At 31.0% G+C, this 21,026-nt stretch overlaps 2 protein-coding genes across 6 annotated transcripts; both read right to left on the bottom strand.

The window, feature by feature from the left end:
- Positions 1–1,150: 1,150 nt before the first annotated feature.
- On the bottom strand, positions 1,151–9,160 carry LOC141683412 (filament-like plant protein 3). 5 transcript variants are annotated; one of them, XM_074488125.1, is made up of 5 exons: positions 9,117–9,160; positions 8,119–8,288; positions 4,526–4,706; positions 1,820–3,354; positions 1,151–1,731 (listed from the first exon to the last, which is right to left on the bottom strand). In XM_074488125.1, the coding sequence occupies exons 2-5, from the start codon at positions 8,227–8,229 to the stop codon at positions 1,549–1,551; spliced, it is 2,010 nt and encodes a 669-aa protein (XP_074344226.1). In that variant the 5' UTR covers positions 8,230–8,288; positions 9,117–9,160; the 3' UTR covers positions 1,151–1,548. The 5 variants fall into 5 exon arrangements, with proteins under 5 accessions (XP_074344226.1, XP_074344225.1, XP_074344224.1 ...); XM_074488124.1 differs by lacking the exon at positions 9,117–9,160 and adding an exon at positions 8,902–9,108 and having other exon boundaries at positions 8,119–8,341; XM_074488123.1 differs by lacking the exon at positions 9,117–9,160 and adding an exon at positions 8,902–9,108.
- Positions 9,161–18,155: 8,995 nt separating this feature from the next.
- LOC141685848 (replication protein A 70 kDa DNA-binding subunit C-like) lies at positions 18,156–20,727 on the bottom strand. The gene is made up of 12 exons (XM_074490926.1): positions 20,578–20,727; positions 20,199–20,487; positions 20,021–20,081; positions 19,756–19,877; positions 19,595–19,676; positions 19,355–19,487; positions 19,114–19,235; positions 18,897–19,017; positions 18,608–18,811; positions 18,438–18,506; positions 18,297–18,323; positions 18,156–18,164 (listed from the first exon to the last, which is right to left on the bottom strand). The coding sequence occupies exons 1-12, from the start codon at positions 20,725–20,727 to the stop codon at positions 18,156–18,158; spliced, it is 1,389 nt and encodes a 462-aa protein (XP_074347027.1).
- Positions 20,728–21,026: the final 299 nt, after the last annotated feature.

Genomic DNA, 21,026 nt, shown 5'->3' with positions numbered 1-21,026 from the left:
CATAAATAATAATGTAAATATTTGTTATTGATGAGATTCGAACCTCAAAACTTATATGCATTTTTATAAATATTAATATAAATATTTGTTGTTAACGGGATTCGAACCTAAGAACTTATATGTATCTTTATAATAATAATATAAATGTTTGTTGTTGACGGGATTCATACCTGAGTACTTGTGGAGTGTATTTTTTAGTATTTAAATCCTTATTATTTAATGAAGAAGATTCGACGGTTGTGATGGAAAGGGATAATGAAAATAAGGGGTTAACCAAATTACAAATTATAGTTATTATAATATAGTATAGATTTTAATTATTGAAACTCATTAGTATCGGAGGACCCATTGATATAGTATAGATTTTAATTATTGAAACTCATTAGTATCGGAGGACCCATTGATCAGATCTAACGGGCTAAAATAAAATTAATGTATATTATGAAGTAAAATAAAATTAAAATTTAATTATTGATAATGTATTCTAGTCACCTATAATGAGTCTAGAGAGTTAAAATAAAATTAATGTCTACCATGAATCTGAATATTAAAATGAATATGTGTCATAAATTTTATTGTAATTAAGAAATAAAATTATATGCCAAAAATAAGAATTTAAAAACACTGAAAAACATAAATGTTAAAAATAAGCTAGTAATACTATGTGCCCGTTTGGGAAATTTTAAAATAAGTAACTTACGATTTAAAATGAATAAGAGAAATATAATAAGTTTAATAAGTGTTTGGATAATTTTACTTATAAGTTAGATTTTTTTTTCTTTTAAATGAACTAAAATATATAATTATTAAATATAATTATCTAAATTCTTGAATTTTAAGTTAGATTAACAATTAAAAATATAAATTTTAAAATTGAGGTTAATAAATTAACAAAATAATAAAATAAGTTAGAGAAAAAAATAAGTAATTATCGACTTATAAATTGTAAATGTTAGCATGGGTTTATAAGTGGATTGTCAAGCATGTCGTATGTGCTTCATATTTGTTCATCATCTAGCTATAAAATTATGTACACATGGTCCATGGATCATGCATAGCATAAAGTCGGATACTCGGATGTAGAAGTAAAGCTACGTTTAAACTTTAAATCTCCCACTACTCCACACACATCGGGAACTGGGAAGGAGTGTAAACAAATTCATAATTCAAATTTTTATATACAAATTTTTGAATAACCCTTCATTTCTCCCTCAAAAGATATGTGCAATTCATCAAAATGTGTTTTACTGAACATAAATCAAGGAAAAGCTGCAATCAGCAGCTATTTTAGAAGCTTTACAAGATAAAAACCCGTTATCTATTCCCTCTCCATTGATAGAATCAACCATTTGTTTGGTTCTTCTTTCCTCCCTGGTTTGACATGCTCTTGCCTCTTCAATTTTGCAGCAGATGTTGTAACTGTAAGCATGCATCATGCATGCAGGGGTATTATCTCTTGTTCAATGGCGGAAGACCATAATATTTACTCTTCTCGGAGAACATGAATGATCAACGACCGACATCAACACTTCAGAAAATCGAGTCAGGTCAGTGAGTTAATTTTACTAATGTCGTATCAGTTGGCTGTGCCCCTCTAGGAATTGTACATGGCTTGTCTGATTCAATTAAGAAGTCTTCCAGTGTTGCAAGAGATTTTAACTGCCTGCCAAGAGAAGCAATTATTTTCTTGCACTCTGAAAATTTATATGCAGCAGCTGCCAATTCCTTATCCTGTCACACCAGTCATCATAAATTTATTTGAGTTTAACATTTGGTAAAAGAACAGAAAAACTGTCTAGAACAGCCAAAGTAAACTGACCTGGTTCTGTTTAAAGTCTCTGCGTAAACTTGTAGCTCTCTGCAGTTCACTTTCATGTTGCAATCTTGAAATTTCTTTTTCCAGTTTTTGACACTTTGAGATGGTTTCTATCGAAAATGACCTTTCCTTCTGAATTTCTTCCTCTAAGCTAGAAATTCTTGTAATCATGGTTTTCAACTTATTGTCCACTACTTCAAGCCGTGACTCTGCCACTTCTTTCTTTATATTGGTATCATTAAGTGTTGCCTCAAATGTTTCTCTTGCTTCATTTGCTCCAGCTAATCGAGTCTGCAACTCTGCCAACTTCATCTCTGTTTCTTTTAAACGAGCTCTTAATTGCTCAAGCTGATGTTGGTGTTTAATTAAAGATGTCTCTAATTCATTATTGTCTGCTTCCATCTTGACCAACTTCGTCTCTGTTTCTTCTAAACGATCTCTTACTGTGTGTAGGATCAGTTGGTGCTTAATTAATGATGTCTCTGTTTCATTTTTGTCTGCTTCCATCTTCACCAATTTCATCTCCGCTTCTTCTAAACAATCTGTTAGCATTCTAAGTTGATCCTGGTGCTTATTCAAGAATGTCTCCAATTCATTTTTATCTGCTTCCATTTTCACCAATTTGTCTTCCAATTCAGCTGTCCGGTTTCTCATTGTTTCTAGTTCAGATCTCAAAGCAGTATTCTCTTCATTTGATTGTTCCAGTATAGATCTAGACTCGTAGGAATTTACATTCCTAGTATCAGGTAATGCCACAAGCCTTTCCATTTCTAGGAAGTCATCCATGAGACTGTCATTGAGTGAAGAAGTCGTAAGGCTTTTTCCAACAGTTTTCACCTTTTTGAAGTTAGCTGACTGTGATACCAATGACGTGGAAGGATTTTGTTTCCAAAAAAATTCCCCCAATTCATGAATCCTATGTGTATCACTATCAACTAGTGACAGCCTCTCTCCAATATCAGATTGGCTGTCTATAAAAGATTCCACATAAGCAGTGGATTCAGTAATATACCTTTGTTCATTAAAGGAAGGTGCTTTGTGAGCCATCGCTTTGAGTCTACGACACTCACTTTCAAGCTTAGCCACCTTCTTTACACTTTCCAAACTTTGTCTGCTAGCTGATTCAGCAGCTTGAGTACTTAAGTCCCTCTCGATAGTCCTCAATTCTAGCTCCTCTGCTCTGGAAAAGAGCTCATGTTTAAGGGATGATATCTCTTTTTCTGCAGCTTCAAGCTTAGAGTGAAGATCAATGTGCAGGGAGGTGGAAACTTCACCTTTTGCAGCTTCAAGTTGGGATTGAAGCTCAGAAAGCTGTTTCTGAAGTCCAGATTCAGTAGCTTCCCATTCATTGGTTTTATTAGTAATAGCTTCATGAATCTTTTGCTCTCGCTCTTCTCTTTCGTGACGGAGCTGTTTCATGCATTCCTTGAAAGCTACGTCAAGATGGATAGTTCGATCTTCAAGTGAAGAACTTTTCTGGATTAACGACTCTAACTGTTGCTTTAAAGCAAATACTTCATTCTCAGCTTTCTCCCATCCTTGTATATTTGGATAGCGAACAATTGTCATATTAACAAGCAGTGACCAAACAGCACAAATAAATTTCTTATTATTTAATTGCATTATCTTTTGAAAAGCTCAACCCAATGTCTATAAGTTGAAAATATAATGTTCCATCAGGAAATCTAGTCAAAGTATCATGTGTCTAACCTCCACCACTTGAGTTGAAACTATATTGTTCCATGTGAAAATTTTGTAAAGATAACATATGCTCAACCTACACCACAGTTCCAGTAATAGGCAGGAAATTGTTGCAGGGTAGGCCAAAACAAATCTAATGTTGGCATTATAAATGGCAACCCATGTCAATTTTCAATGAAAGCAGGGACTATAAACAACTTTGGACATCTCATTTTCGCAAAACTTAATATATAGACAACATACCATAGTTAAAAAAAATTCAGCAGTTAATTTTGAACTTAAGCCCTCAATAATGTTAATACTTGTCCATTCAAATCTCAGGACATGCCATGGGTGACCCTTATAACAACATGCTCCACCTCTAACCACAACATGATGATGGTAAAGAAAAAACATGAAATGTTTATTGGTTGTATATTTCAGAAACACATGGAGCATGCATTAGTAATACAACAAAAGTGTATATCCACATCAAAATAAATTTGGAGAAAAAAGAAGAAGCAATATAACTAACAAGGAACATTCTCAGTTCTTCTCTAAATTATACTTTATTCAGTGATGGTAATAATGTTCCTACTAAAGGATGACTAAAATACAAACAGTTATGAAGCTGAGATATGAATATGACAGAGATCTTGCTTTGCAAATAATGTAGCTAATCATGATTTACCAAGTTGTAAGAGCTACTGGGTAGCTTAAGTGCACAAGAAAACTACTTGGTAGCTGAAGTGCACAAGAACATGGAAGATTTTAATCAATGATATGCTACGAGTAGGAAATAATAAAATATAGCTTTCCCGACTTTAGAGGAAAACGTAAATTATTAATGATTTTTAACCAGGTACATTAGCCCTTGTACATATCTCTCAACTTATCATTTCTCCGGCAGAACAAATTACCATAGTTCCTTAAAGTTTTTACCGACACCCACCCTGACACGCAGACACAGAGAGAGCAGTCCAGCTCCTCACAATTTGCATGTAAGATTTAGAAAGGTGAAAGTTGTACCTGAGACAGCTTCCTCTGCAACTTTGGAGTGCTGCTTCACCAAATCGTCCTTCGCACTAATTTTCTGAAGTGCTGAAGCTAGTTTCTCTCTTAGAGTCTTTACGCTATCGTTAAGCTCTTCATTGCTGAGAATAGCTTTAGATATGACTTCAGGTGATTGAGTATTATGATTTGAGTATGCCTTTTATAACAGACATAAAATCATCAGTTTCTGTTGAAGATTAAGAGCCTTTTTTAAGAAAAGTGCAACGTCAGTAAGAATCAAACAATATACTAAGCAGAAAACCGACACTAGAGGCAATTAATAAGGAGTAAGGATGCACCAAGAGAGAGTGAAGAAGCTAGTTCTTTGCAACAACTTACATTGAACTTTTCCTTTAAAACACCAAACACTAATTAAAGACGTAGATGTTTAGTTAAGATCATAAACAGCGGTCGTTCTGATTTGCCTCATTGAGTTGCACTTTCAAACTTCATATTCAGCAGTAAATTAGGTGGCTGTGGAACTTTATATGGAAATGTAAATTCCACAATTCTCCAATATTGAACCATAAGACACAAATGTCCTGTCATATTTACACCACCTTATTGTTATTCAAGGGGACTTGTGATGCCTAAAATCACTTGGAAATACAAAATTTACTTTCTGTTCACAACTAATGAGGTATCTCTTAATTGTCAATGTATGGAGCGATTGGACATATTGAGTAGATAACAATGGTTAAGCAAAATCGAAATGATTCAAGGTATAGCAGCAGATACTGATCAAGGTACTGTTAGCGGCCCTATTGAGTTAAGCTGATCAGTATATCCACATATCCTTTGCTATATTTTTACCAAGTACATGCATTTATTCCATCTAAGAGCATCTTCAAGGCGATGATCACTATTCATCACTGTCAGATTATATATTAGCTGATTATATATATCATCAGATAGTGGTTCTCCAACAAGAAGTTATATTTTTGCCTCTCAAGAGTATAATCCCTTTATATAGTTATGTTTCTCTCACACTTTAAAATATCACCTTTTACCTAGATAAAATTATTCTTGAGTGCAATTGGAAAATAAAGAAAGGGTGTTATTTTTAGGGGGTCATGCCCATTTTGTCATCTTTGCAGCTTAGGATTGCATGGACTTATAGATTAAATCATGAAATGCTTCATGCGAGTGTGTGGAGCCAAATTGACTCCTGTGTTCTAAGGAAATATAATGGACTTATGTCGATTATCAATTAAAATGTAAAACCTAAAATGTTTGTAACAGATATTACTGGGTTTCCTTAAGTAAACTACTACTCTATATCGTTGAAATTGTGTAACTCATACATATAAACAACTAAGATACATGTTAAAATGAGATTTCAACATTAAAGACTTGTAGAAACTAGTAAGGAATCATAACTCGTCTAAGTTCACACATGTTTTCCTGCAAACCTTGAGTTACAGTTAAGCCGAGCACTCTGCATAAGATGAATGAAAAGATTTCTATTGTAAAGACCAACAAACAGAGTAACCATATATATGACTGTGCTTGGGTAAAGTGCCAAGTTATTAGCTGAGCATGTAGAATTGACAGGCTTCAAGACTACCAGTTGAGGTAGGAAAATCAGTCTCGCAGAGTCGGAAAGTGGCTACTGTAGTACGTGAAACAGGAAGATGATATTCACTCGTAGCCACAAGAATATTTTTTCAGCCAGCTCGACAGGCTATTTGTATTGATTAGAAGACGTAAGGTCTTATTTTTCTTCTATAATTTAAATGTAACATATAAGCTTTTCTACAACTGAGACCTTAACATATATCAATTTACCTTTCCTGATCTCTAGCTATCTACAGAGTACAGAGTAACTACAGTGAAACCCTTATATGTGGTCTTACTTTTTGTTTTTTATAAAACCTGTGGTTTGGGAAAGGGTCCTTCAGTAATAGTAAGATTCACACATGCTTATGCACTTTTAGAAAAAATACTGCAATTATGTCAACAACATTGTCAGGACCAAGAAGGACAATTGCCTGGACCAAACAGGATCTAAATCTAGGATAGTGACCAACCTTCATTTGGCTATGAATTAGTTGGCCCATAGTATAGGGGTCTAAAGTTTGGAACTGAGATCATTCTATCCGTAGTGGATACAAACTAGACTAACGAGAGAGTATTAACCGGGAGAGAGTATGTAGCAGTAAAAGTTACAAATAGAGCATATGACCTTTCTTCATGTCCTAAATTTTTTTCCACTGCTACGATGACTAACAACTCCTCAAGAAAGTCATACCCTAATGGTGCCTATATCAATAACCAACCCATATTTGAAAGAAAGTTATTTGCTTTAGAGTGATTAAAATTATATATTTTTTTAACACAGCTGTGTATATAATCCTGAAATCCAGGTGGAGATAGGAACAGCAATGATGCCTAAACCAAATACTTGTGAACAAAGGAGAGAGTCCCCTTGTGGTCCAACTACAATAATGTATAACCACACAAGGTGGTCCATGCTGATTATGCTAACCAAACCAAACTGTAAGCAGACAGCGGGGCCAATGATCTGGGTATTATACAAAGCAGCTCTATTAATTAAAGATGAAGACATCTATGGAAGCATGGCATAAGTTGAACTCTGGATTTGACATGAATGATAGAAAGACTTAACATTTTAAATATAATTTACTTTGGACCTGTCACTGGTAAACTTGCGCACCTTTTTCTACATGTATGACCCAGCATTTGAAACATAAGAAATGCAGACAGCTAAACAGGCATGATGATCATTATTACTTCAAACCCATCCCCCACTTGTTTTCTCAGTTCATCTCTACAAGATAACAGATATTGACATATGAGGTTTTCACATGGCTAAAGTACTAAAACTAGGCATTTTACATCATACTTCTGAAAAATGTTTTTAGTTACTCCGTAAACTCCGTTCTATTATTTGAAGAGTCAATTTTATGTAGCAAAACTGTATTCTGAATAATAAATTCAACTATCATGATGTTGAATTCTCATACAAAGTACATGTGCCTGTATGTGTCCTTCGGAGTGTACAAACGAACAGTCACAATTTGCAGTTAAAGCACTGATAAGTCGCTATACTACTGTAGCAAATGTTAAGGTTGCTGGTGTTCCTAAGAAAGATGAGACATGAACTCAAAGATTAGATTATATTCTGCACTTAAAACATTGCTCTTTAAGCAAAGGCCTGAACTTGGCCACATAAGTCTTTGTCAGAAACAAACCAAAACATGTACAATTCCAGCATATAATTGCAAGTCCCTCTTGTTGCTAGAAGAAACATTGATCCTCATTTTTTTCTTTGACAAATATTATGTCATATTACAAATTACGTTCGGCTAGGCGGGGAAGAAAGGGTTGTGGCTATTTAAAAAAAGAAAACTAAAAACAATTCTGCAACTGTTTTTTTTAGCAGAAGCAGATGAATGTGAATCGAAACACAGAACAAAAGATTCTTACTGCATAAAACAGAACTAGGCCAAATAACAATGTTTGGAGATACATAAAAGTCAAGGCAATCAATGAGAATGCAAACAAAAGCAATCACCATGACGACAATTTGATATAAACCAACCAACCTGTTCATCAGAAAATCTTTCGGAGTGTGATGACAACGATCCAGAGCTTTCGGTTTCACCTAGACTTTTATCGGAAGACTTCCTCCTCCACAACCAGCTCCGACGATCCATCAATATATAATTTAGCAACCACCTATCTAACCAAAGGTATCACTTGGCAGACACCTCATCTACAACATTAAAAATTCACCGTTCTTCAATACATAGCCAAAAAGCATATAATCTGACACCAAAAACAGTTCTTAATCACACAAACTTGAACAACCCTATGACTCAAAACAATCAAAAAACTAATAAAAACACAATATTTCCATCAAGAAACAAAAGACAGTCAACTAAAAACATTATACATTCATAAACACATAAAATTTAAACAACCCCATGATTCAAAACAATCAAAAGACTAATAAAAACACAAAATTTCCATCAAGAAACAAAAGACAGTGAGCTGAAAACATCATACATTCATAAACACATTAAACTTAAACAACCCCATCATTCAAAATAATCCAAAAACTAGTAAAGACACAAAATTTCCATCATTAAACAAAAGGGTGTGAACTAAAAAACATCATACATTCATAAACACATACAATTCAAGAACCAAAATCAGTTGAAAACAATAAATGGTGCCACAATATTTTCTTGGTGAACTAAAACATTGCTTAGAATCCACTCTAGACATACATATAATAATCACCAACTAAAAGTTTGAATCTTTTAAAAAAAACACAAAAAGGCAAAAAGACAAGTGATGAAAAGAAACAAGGTACAGTTACATACCCAAACACTTAAAGAAATGAGTTGTGAACTTGAAAGTTGTTACTATCTTGATAGTTAAGCTTTCAAATGAATACAAGAAGAACAGGAATTGAGGTAGACCATTATAATATTTGTGTGTGTGAATATGAAATGTATATGTATATGTACATGTATGTATGCATATAAAGAGAGAGTGAAGGAGAGAGAAGCATGGATGGATTAAGAGAGTGAGTGACCAGTTTGTCAGACAAAATCACACTTGTCTCACGAGATTACTTTATTATTTTTTTACCACGAAATTTGGAATATAAAAGTTTTTTTTGAGATTAATGCATTTTCCACCCTCAAACAAAGTTGAAAAAACAATTTTGTACCAGACTTTCAGAAATATAACTTGCACCCCTCAACTTCAATTTACTAATTCAGTATGCACCCTTTTGCAGATTATAATTAAAATAATAAGGGGTAAAAATGGAACTTTATTTTAAAATATAAATAAAATTTAGTTAGAATTTCAAAAATAAGTTAAAATATTTATAAAAATGATTTCTTGTATATTAAATATTAATATTGATCAGAATATTTTCATTAAATGCACTTCAAAATCATACGACGTCAAAGACTTTAAAATGAAATAATTACATTAAATTAAATATATATAAAATATTTATAAAAAAAATATTTTGAATTTAATTTTGGCAGAATTATATAATTTTTGGCATTAATAATATTACTAAAATTCAAAACTCAATTATATAATATTATTCAAAAAATTTAATGATATTATTTTATAGCTATAATAATAAATTCAATTTTTAAAATAATATGAAAAATAAAAAAAGTTAGGTGCTTTCTGAATTGGCAGGTTGAAGTTGAGGGGTGAAACTGAGTTTCCAATACTATTGATATACATTTGTTTTTGAAACAAAATAAGAGGTTGGAAAGTGCAATTTTCTCAAGTTTTTTAGTTGGTAAATTCTCAGTTTACTAATGTTATTTGGTCCCCGCACATAAAAAAATTATGTACTCTATACCTCCCCTCAATTCTTTATATTCGACGGGTTCGACACACATTTTAATATTTTTAGTAGTTGCATAATTTTTTTAAATTTTTTTTTTATAAATAAAAATATAATATTTAAACTTTTATAAAATAAAAAAATTACAAAAATATATACTTTTGAAAAAAATTGTAAAGAAATAAGAGTTAGGGGTGGTAAGCACTAACAAATCAAACATTAGACGTCAATCAATTGGAATTCAGATTTTAATAATTGATTGACCGAATACTCCCATACTGAACATGAGTATCCAAATTTAAGACAATTACTCAAACTTTGAAATATGAGAAGAAAACAATTTTATGGTACGATAAGTGTAACAAATTGTTGAGTGGATTCCAAATTCGGATACAAATTGAATTACAATTTTGTTAAATATGAATAGTTTAGGTAATTTAATATTTTAGTAAAAAATCATTATTATCACGGCAGTTGATGAGTCATTGACTAGACTAGTCGTTTTACTAATTTAAAATTCAATCAAAATTTAAAATGAAAAACAAAAAATTAAAAATCTACTCAACATTAGCAACGGTTAAGTCATGGTCTCGCAGTTTACATGCACTGTGATTTCAAAATATTAAAAAGATTTAAAAGGTGGAGATGGAGATGGAGAGTGTTGGTTTATTAAAAATTTGAATATGGATGAATATACATTACACACGCTGAGTATTTGTGTGTGCATGCATGTCTTGTTGAATTTTCAAGCCAGCAGTCTGCATTATTTGTGGTTGGATTTGACATGAAAACTATAGATTTTCTTTTATCCTACTCGGGGCTAGTTTGAAATTTTGGTCATTTCTTGATAGACCAGCAAGCCACAGAGCTAGTACTTGTTTTCAGGACTAGAATTTCAAACTTTCACTTGCAAGAGTTGCACATTCACCCAAACCAATGTGAAACTACAGTAAACACAAAAAAGAACTTGTTCTCTTGCAAAATTAGGATACATATGTTGAAAAATACAGGAGAATGTGATCTGTATTCGAAATGAGGTAAAAAATTATTATACAAACACACAAGTGAAAACAAATTCTAATAATTTTATAACAAGTTGTTAGAGCATCTCCTACCGACTGAGACCTATTAGCTATATCTGGTGTACAGATAACTAGATACAAAACAATACCCCTCCAACCCACAACTGTAGCTACAAATAATTATACATAAGCTGCCTTTAGAGCATTTCCAACTGAACTACCTATATTCATTAGTTATATTAGTAGAAAATACATATTATGTAAAAATTGATGAATCTACAAGAAATTCTGCTTCAGTAATATTAGCTATAATGATTAGCTATATTCAAAAAACAGTTTTTATTGTTATTTTCAAATTTTAACAGTTATATTTTATCAAAAAGGGTTGGTAAGAAATTATTAATAAAAAATATTTTTTTAACTTAAATATAAGAGGAAATAATATATATATATATATATGTATAAAATAAAAATATTTACTGATGTTATTATAATATTTAAATCATGAAAAAATTAGTTAACAAACATTACTTTTATATATTATAAAATATTTAACTAAATTTTTTATCCAAGTAATTTTTAATAGTTTTTTATATAAAAATGTACAATAAAAAATTATATAAGTAATTAATAAAATTGGTTAACATGATTTTTTTTACAGCTTTTTGATATTAAATTTTTACAATTAATATTACATAAAGTTAAAATATAAAATTAAATTAGTAATTATATATATATATTAAATGTAATTATTATTATATATATATACATGTAATTTTTTGTAAAACTCCACTCGATTCTAAAATCCCAAACCTTAATTATATATATTTGATGAAGCCAGACGGGAAGGTGTACAGTGGAGGGAAAATAAGTTGCGGGAGAAATATTGTAGAGGGAAATGAGGTAGCCTAAATATAGATGACAGTCATTAATTTTTTCTCGGTATCTGTCTCCCTTGGAGTACTGTTTTTTTACATGTTATATATTTTAAAATTAGGTTGTCACGTAGATATTATTGGTGACAGGTGCTCTCTCTTAGAGATGCTCTTCTTCTCCAAATTTATCAAACCTGTATCTTCTTCCACGTAATCTCCCTCCCTTTCTATCTCCTCTCCCGCTACAACATTCCCCCAAATTTCAAATCTTTTCAATTAACTTTTTCCTCTATTTTACCCTCATTATCCTTCTTCATGTTGGTGTTTCCAACAATCAAAAACCCTAAAAATCCCTTTCTCTCTCCAGCTTTAATTTTTAATTCTCATATTTTTATTGTTTGATTTATATCTCTTACTTATAGTGATTGTAATTGTTGAAGAACCCATGCCTTCATATAATTCTTTTTAATTTTTAGGCCTTTTTATTTATGTTTTTAATTTTTAACTATGCTCTAGTTTGATTCTATCTCTTGTTTATAGTGACGGTAAGTTTTCTTCTGTTCATTTCAAACATGAGTACTTTTATTAGTTGTTATTTTAATAAATGATGGAATTTTGATGTGTTTATGAGTGGGATTTTACTCTCTTGTCAGTGTTAGTCAGTATTGTATTTTAGCCATACTTTATAAATTTTTGGAGAAACTAGTAGCAGGCAACAAATTTTTTTGATTTTTAATACCATTGTATGACTCTACAAGTTGATTATAAATTCTTAGATTTCTAAAAGATATTAAATGATAATCTGAATAAAGTCATAACAAAAAGAAGTAACATTGCTCTCATTACATAAAGAAGTAACATTGCGCTCCAAATTTCTTCAATTTTAAATTTTTTTCTCGAAGTTTGTAATGTTTATAACATAAATGGTTATCTTCTAGTTTTATTTAATTTATTTATTACAGTTATTTAGGTTCCGTTTATTTTGAAATATAAAATTGATATTATAGTTTAACGTTAAATCTCAGTATTTTATTTTAGTTTTTTTTCTCTCACATTTTAACCAATTAAAAGTCTCTTAACTCATATTTTAACATTTCTCTTTTACGTTTTTAGTAGTCAATATTTTAATAATTTGTACAACAAAATTGAGTAAATATTTTTTTTAATTAAAGACTTTTTAAAAAAATCCAGTAAATATTACATAACATACAATTTATTGCAATATTTTATTTTAAAATCAAAATAATACAAAAACTCACTTATATTAAAACATAATATATAACACTATTTTGTAAAAATCATTTTTTTAAATATTATAAAAAAGGAGAAAATATCAAAAAAAATTAAAAACCCAAACAACCCAAATAAGTTGACTTTGGGATATATTAAACTCCTGTCTTAAAAGAAGCCCACATAAAATCAAAGTCCTGTCTTAAAAGAAGCCCAGATAAGAAAACTACCGTGACTTTGGGATTCTCAACTTCTTCAAACAAAAAGTAACTTCTTTTCACCAAGAAGACAACACTCTCGGTAGAATCATACTCTTTCTCTACAATGGAGGTATGAATCGATTCTTTGTCTATAGTTTATCTTGCTTTCATACAGTATATATATGCAATGGAACCATGAATCAGTGTTAGAACATGAGATTATATTGCTTGATTGATAGAGTTTTAAAGTATATACACACATTAACTTAATCGATTAATGTTATATAGAATTTAAGAACATTACTTGCTCAAATTCATGTAATTCTCAAGTTTTGTATCCTATACATGTAGTGTTCTTGTAAAATCTTTGATTTGTATCTCATGCATGTAATATCTAAGTAAAATAACGTGCTTTATATTGATTAGAACAAATTTATTATGTAATTACAGATGAAGAAAGGATCCAGTTCTAGAGCGAAGAATGTCAAATTCAATTTAGGTAAAAATTTAACCTAGAATGTATATACTGTATTTATTTAGGTACATTAACATAATACCAACAGTACAGATAATGAAGAGAATATATTTAGCTTTCTGGCAGCAAATGTAGGATTCTTTGATTTTAGGAACTTCGTAAGTGTATATTTTACAGCGTTATTTATATAGTGTCAAATTTATGTTTATTTTTAAATGTATCTTATTTAATGGTACTTGATCAGAGAGTGCCAGAGGATTTTAAAAGTGTTTGTGGTAGAAGAATTCCAACTGGCTTGAAGATATATTGTAAAACACATAAATGGTGTGCTCGATATGATTCAGAAATCGGAAAAATATGTGGTCTTGCTCGCTTTATGGAGTTTTATGGAATTATGATTTATAATCTTGTTTTATTTGATTATCATGGAGATGGGGTCTTTAATGTCAAGATATATAAGGAAGCGACAATTGAGATAAACTACCCGACGATAGAACCAAATGAGTGGATGTTAAATAAACCGGAATGGAAAGACGAAGAATTCATGGTTGTCTATGGAAACATTCAGTTTCAGAAATCTGTTGTTATGTTAGTTTATGATGGTTTCCTGAACAAAACTGAAGCTTACCGTATTAGCGTAAATAGTGGAGACTTGCAAGGTGATGGGATTGATCTGGTAAGATTTATTTGCAATTGGTTTCCATATCAGGTCGCATTCATACTTTAATACCAGTGTGTATATACTGGATACCTGAACAAATTTTTGCATATATGACAGACAATGAAGTCAGGAACAGAGAATTTCTACAAAAACTTCAAACATGGAAACTCTGTCAGTCCGAGGTTCACCACTAAGGAATGGAAATGTGAGGTGGAGAGGGTTGGAGGTCATTGCAGATTTGGGAAAGGTTGGTCTGATTTTGTATCAGACACAGGATTTGGAATTGATGATTCTATAGTGATGTACATGATACATAATGATATAGAAAATGTGAACAATGTAAATGTTTATATCTATAAACATGATGTTTATGAGAAAGATCTTGATAGAGGTAATGTGATAAATTAACTACTTTAAATTCTATATTTAAATTGATTCAATTACAGATATTCTACAATATTACAAACTTATAAATTATTTTATTTTTTGTGGCAGGAAACTTGTTTGTGCCAAAATTATTTCTGAAAATCGTCTCTAAAGATACTCTGGCATGTGGAGGTTTTGTAAGTAGTTTTTTATGTGATTTAACCGAAAAGGCTGTATATATAATAGAGTCTATATGTTTGTGTGTTTGTTTTGTATTTGTGTTTTTATGTGTAATCTGTAAACATTGCATTGTTTATTATTTTTTCCAAGGTTGTACCAAGTTTGGTGCGGTACAAATACAGTGAAAAGCTCATAAAATAATGAAAATATCGCTTGAAGGGCATGAATCTTTCGTTTCATACAACTCGGAAAATGAATATTTTTACTGCCTTGAATATGTGCTAAGGATATTTCATTTGCGCGAAAGAGATACACTTTTATTTACAATGGATGATAGTGATATCATTTCAGCAAGGATATTTCAGGAAGATGGATTAGAGATTGATTATGTGAAAAGGCGTATTAGAGGAAAAGAGATGATTGGAAAAGATTGGTTTCTACAGGTTCATTTGGATTCAGGTGAAGGTATGTCACTTATCAATGTCTTAAAATCTTTATGATTTTAAATTTATACTTATTGGACATATGTTTCTTAATTACATATTTTATAGATATGGAGATTGAACATAAATTTGATGATGGAGAAAAAGGAAAAGGTTTTTTAATGGAAGAAGCAGATGAGATCAATCCATTGCAGGAATTTTGTAGTTGGTTGCCACTAATAAATGATGCAAATATTCCTAAATCAAATTTGAAAATGAAGCAGAAAGAGAAGATGGTATGTAATCATATCAATTCATATTAATAGAATTAAGTTAAATGGTTTTTTAAATTTAAAAATAATTATCTTCTGTTCCTGTAATTATTAGGTGGATATTTATGTATCCAAGCTTCCAGAGTTTATTGTGATTCTTAAATCCGGTAACTATGTACAAAATGTAGTGGTAAGTTTTTTATTTTAATATTGTACAAATTTAACATATTATTTTGCTATAATCTATAGATTGCTGCAAGTATGGTTTACTAATGAGTTTTTTAAAATTTAACTGATTTATACAGAAATTTCCAAAGAGGTTGGCTACAACATTTGCAAGCGTGATGCCAAAAAAAGTTTGGTTTCGGTTACCAAATGGTCGTCAACATGATGTCAAGTATTCACAGGAAGACCACAGTTTTGTAAAGCTTACATGGTTGTTGAAAGAAGTTAGCAGGTATTCAGCTACAATTCTGATTTTCAAGCATGAGGACCTGGGACAATTTGTGGTCTGTGCACTAAATCCTGATGCAATTGAAGTAGATTATACTTCTGCAAGACTCGCTTCCCGGTCGCATTTATCTTCTAGAGGTAAATGCACATTTATACAAAGTTTTTACTTATTTGTTTTGAGAGAGAATTTTAATTTTCATTATTCATTATGACTAAAATTGGATAATGATATTTAATTTATAGATACAATAAGTGGAATTGATTACAAGTTCATGGTATTTGGTATTGGCGATGCAATAGACTCTGGAGTAATAGTAAGCTTTAAATTGCCTAATCATTATTTTCCCGCACTATGATCAGTATCTCTTTTTGTAGCAATACGAACTTTAAAAACTAGCGATACTTATGATGCTTGTGACATACCATACCAGAAAAGTTTCACACCTCTTTTGGACAGTTAATACATGTCAAAGTACAGTTGATGTTAAAGAATGGAATGATATACAATTGTCAGTACTCTGAATCTACTGGGAAGATTTCTGATCTACTGGAGCTAGTCAATGACAAAATGTTCGAGAGGAAGGATTTTATATTGCTTACCTACAGAGGATCTGGGAAGTTTGACACTGTCATTTTTTATAGTTCAAAAATTGAAAAATTACATGTCAGATGTTCATCAAGAAGTGGTAATACTTTAAGTACTGCATATCATTTAATTTGTCTGGTAATTAGGATACCAAATATTAGTCATATAATATTATTGTTAAAATATTAAGACTTATTGAAGCAATGCACTCATTCGCTAATAATGGAGAAGCTATTAATGAAAATATTCAACTTAATACATTTTCTTAATTATCTGCAGATGTTAATGAAGAGCTTGAAGGTGGATTTGCGGAAATAGAACAAATTGTTGACATGAATATTAAAGAAGAGGCTGATGATGATGCAGAAATTCCTGAAGCAGGAATGCAGGAAGAAGAGGAAATCTTTGATATGGATATTGAAGGAGCAGCAGAAGATAGAAGAGGGTGTAATTGATGAGGAAAATGATCAAGTAATGGTGATGCAGTTCACCGCAACGCTGACAACTTCAAATGTGAACAACACATGTCATGGAGCGGTATTGTTACACTAATCCTTCAATTCACCTACAATATTTTCACAAATACAATATAAAGTTCACTTGTATTGTGGCTAATTAATTCAAAAATGATATTTGTTTTGCAGTATATCCCAATAGCTATACAACCAAATGGTAGGAGATGGATAAATGGTGAAAATGTAACCTTGAGGAGGGGGCTTCTAACATGGAATGTTAAGGTAGTGTGTTCCACTGGATTACCTCGATTCTCTGCTGGATGGAACCAATTTACAACAGATAATGAGCTGGAAAAAGACGATACCTTGGTTTTACTTTTCATTAAGAAGACTTAATATTCGATATAGTTATCGAATAGTGTGTTTAATCTCTATTAAATTCGAAAGTAGATGAATGTGATCGAGTACTTTGTGTCTGAAAGATGATGTATTAATCTTATGAATTTTATTGATTTAAATTTGGATTATGCATCTAAATTTTATTGTCTTCCGTACCGTTCAAATTAAATTTCTATTGAGTTCATGTAGTAAATAAAACATTTATTCATAACTCTCGAGAAACTATAGTGTTAAAATGTTGTCATCGAAAAGTTTGATTGAGTACTTGTGGAGTATAAATAATTGGTCAATCTTTTATATCTTAAGTTTAATAATTTGTACAACGGATAGAATTAAAGAAAACTAAAAATAGGAATCTAAGTACCGGATTATATAGATAAATATATGAAGCAATTCTTAATAATGATATAAAGTATTGAAGGAAATTATTATAGAAATTCTGGAAATTGAAAGAAACTGGATCATAGTACGTACAACTTGTCCAATATGCAAAATTCATTTGCATCAATTCCGAAAAACAAAGTTATGAAAGATATAATATGATGATCACAACTTGATAATGGTCATTATTTAAAACAAAATTCAGAAATGCTAAACACCAATCCAATCCAGCTTTCGTACATAACATCAAGCAAAATAATTGAGTGATGAACTGTTGTATTACTTCTCCTGCAAATTTTATCAAATTAAAAATTCTTAGAATATGACCAAAACAACATAAAAAACTTATAGAACATACGTACTTATTAATATATTTATTCCAATCAATTCATATCAAATTGTAATGTAACTCAGACTTACGTCAAGAACCAAAACCAATATGTAATCCTTTAAATTTAACGTAGAAAAACAACTTAACTTACAACTTATGAGGATAATTAATGAACAAAATGTAAGTGATTTAATGCAAAAAATAAAATACAATGCATAAATGTATCTTACCTTTTTAATTTTTTTGGTAACTGATTTTGCAGAGCCTGGAGTATGATCAATGGCATCAAGATCGACAGACTAACACAAAAACAATTACGCTTTATAAAGATTTGTTGGAAGACTAAAAGTTATAAAATTATAATAGTTCGAGTATTATAACATATAAAAATCAAACTTACATTAACGAAAAAGTTGATGGAGGAAGATTCTGATATATGTACAGATTCAGATGGACTTGGACTCCGTATAGTCATGTCAAATATGTCATTTGCATCAAATATGGTACTATCCTCAATTACATTTGCTTTGTTCAACTGAATAATGATAGTGACTTCCTTTCCAACCAAATCTTTAATTACCTGAGGAAGGCCTTCTTCAGGAGCCTGAGACAATGTAATAATTATTAAACACTTTAATTGATAATTTAGAACATTATATTGGATCTGCTTTGTTGTAATAAATTTATACCTTCTCAAAATTATTATACGCTTTTGCTGCACTTGTGCCAACAATCCTTCTAGAAGCTCGGTCCATGAGCATAACATTACATGAAAATGTATCATCTTCGGCAAGGACCATGATACGAAACCTGAATTTATATGGAATTATGTGATAAGTATTGAAAGTTGACTTTAATACAGAGTAAAGCATAATAAAATTTTGATATAACTCTAATTCGTTCTACCTTTTAGGGGCAACCGGAATTATGCGAGGGCAATTATTATATCGAAATCTCCTGTCAAGCCGCTGAACCTCTTGTTGACATTTGTTACAACTGTAAAACCACCATGCTACATCCTCATCCACCTTAACAACTGAGAACGTGGTGTATATCCTTTTTTGTTTGAAGTTAAAAAAGTTCAGATTTAAAAATAAATTATATTCAATATGGTTGTGTTGTGCAAATTTTATAAAGGTTATAAAACCTTCAAGTCATCATATGTGGGCTTTTTATTGAGATCCTTTAATGTCATTCTTTCCATAAAGGTTTGAACAAATTCAGATTTTGCTGCCTTAAGATATTTTTCTCTCTTTGACAAATATCCCTCCTCCTTCAACCTACAAAGGTAAACATTGACGTTTATTAACTCAGCCTCCTATCAACTGTTATTAAACATGCAAATGTGATGTAATTATGTAATTATTATAATTCTTAATCGTAGTACCTCATCCTCATATCAGTCATAGATTCATCATCTAGGTTGAGGTACAATTTTGAAGATGGCAAAGTACCAATCTGCACAGTATCTAAATCAAAGCAATATAGTTCAGGAAATTGTTGTATAATGTCAAGGTCATTTATACTAAGTAGTTAAAGAGAACTTACTCATGAAAGTTGTAACTTTTGTGCTCATTATTATTGCAATGACTGGAGACTGGAGTTCCTTAGTATAAATGTTATTGGCCAACACAGCAAGATCTCCCCAAACACTGACTTTATGTTGATTACTATATTGAAAAATGAACATATAATTCATGATATAAAACTTCCACATTAGAGGCGGACTCAGAAAATAATTAAAATTACAGAATAAATATTAAAACATTCGACAAACCTGGAATCACAAATCCTGAATTTGACAATGTCTCACATGCCAAATTTTGTGTCAAGTTTCGTTAGAGGTTCAAAATCCTCAATAACTCCAATTACATCTAAATTAAACAGAGCAATATATTTAATTTAGTGAAAGATAAAATGCAGTGAAATATTATGGTACGCATTTTAAAAAACTAATAATTTGAACCAAAAGAGTATTATATTAAGGTCACCTATAGCAAATTCAGGCTGTTGTTGTGGCTGATATTTGCTGGCCTCAGCAAAAAGATCACCTAAATCCAGAAATTCGAATTTATAGGCAGGAATCATGCCATCGTCTTCAACAGCGGTGACCGTAGTATATTGTGAAAATCTGATGCAGATATCAGCTTGTACAGGCTTCAGATTACCGACAACATCTTTCACAGAAAATTGGTCAAAAACATAAACGCCTCCTTCAATCACCGGAGTTTTGAATCCATTCCAAATATTGGGATAAGCAAATGCATGGACGTGACTATTCTAAAACAAAAAAGGATGTTACATTTGGTATACAAAAGAAGGTAGGATTTTACGTAATATCATAATAAAATTTTAGAACATAAGACTTACATCATCATCAAGCAGAATGACATTATATCCTTTGACTGATCCATTCTCAGAGCTAACGCTGGTCCACATCCTAGTTACTCTAGCCTTAATCTTCCAATTGGTAGTCGATTGATCAAGGTCTTCAATAAGATTGAATACTGCAGACTCCATTGAAGCTTTTTTCAAGTCAATTAAACAAAGTGTCAAGCATTAACAATTGAGGAATTAAAGCCTACAAAATATTAACAAAAATTGACAGCATGCACGATGAAGAAATAATGTTAACATATTAGATCAGTTCCTACCAATCGATGATATTTTTAGAGAGAACAAATTGAGAGGAAACCTAAATTTTTATTTGATGTTTATCTCAAGGCATGAAATTTAAATGCATTTGCAAATGATATATGCAACTTGATAGGTTATGATTACCATTCAAACTGGTAAATTGATGCTAATTGATACTCTAT

This window comes from Apium graveolens, chromosome 9 (assembly GCF_009905375.1).
Source record: "Apium graveolens cultivar Ventura chromosome 9, ASM990537v1, whole genome shotgun sequence".
Classification (NCBI taxonomy): domain Eukaryota; kingdom Viridiplantae; phylum Streptophyta; class Magnoliopsida; order Apiales; family Apiaceae; genus Apium; species Apium graveolens.
This window is presented reverse-complemented; position numbering and strand designations above follow the sequence as displayed.

Coding starts and splice junctions, on each gene's coding strand:
- LOC141685848 (XM_074490926.1), bottom strand. CDS start 20,727: ATGGAGTCTGCAGTATTCAATCTTATTGAAGACCTTGATCAATCGACT. Junction 20,488..20,577: donor TCATTCTGCTTGATGATGAT/GTAAGTCTTATG, acceptor TTTTTGTTTTAG/AATAGTCACGTCCATGCATT. Junction 20,082..20,198: donor ACAGCCTGAATTTGCTATAG/GTGACCTTAATA, acceptor TGTTTAATTTAG/ATGTAATTGGAGTTATTGAG.
- LOC141683412 (XM_074488125.1), bottom strand. CDS start 8,229: ATGGATCGTCGGAGCTGGTTGTGGAGGAGGAAGTCTTCCGATAAAAGT. Junction 4,707..8,118: donor AAAGATTTTCTGATGAACAG/GTTGGTTGGTTT, acceptor CTGTTATAAAAG/GCATACTCAAATCATAATAC. Junction 1,732..1,819: donor GAGACTTTAAACAGAACCAG/GTCAGTTTACTT, acceptor CTGGTGTGACAG/GATAAGGAATTGGCAGCTGC.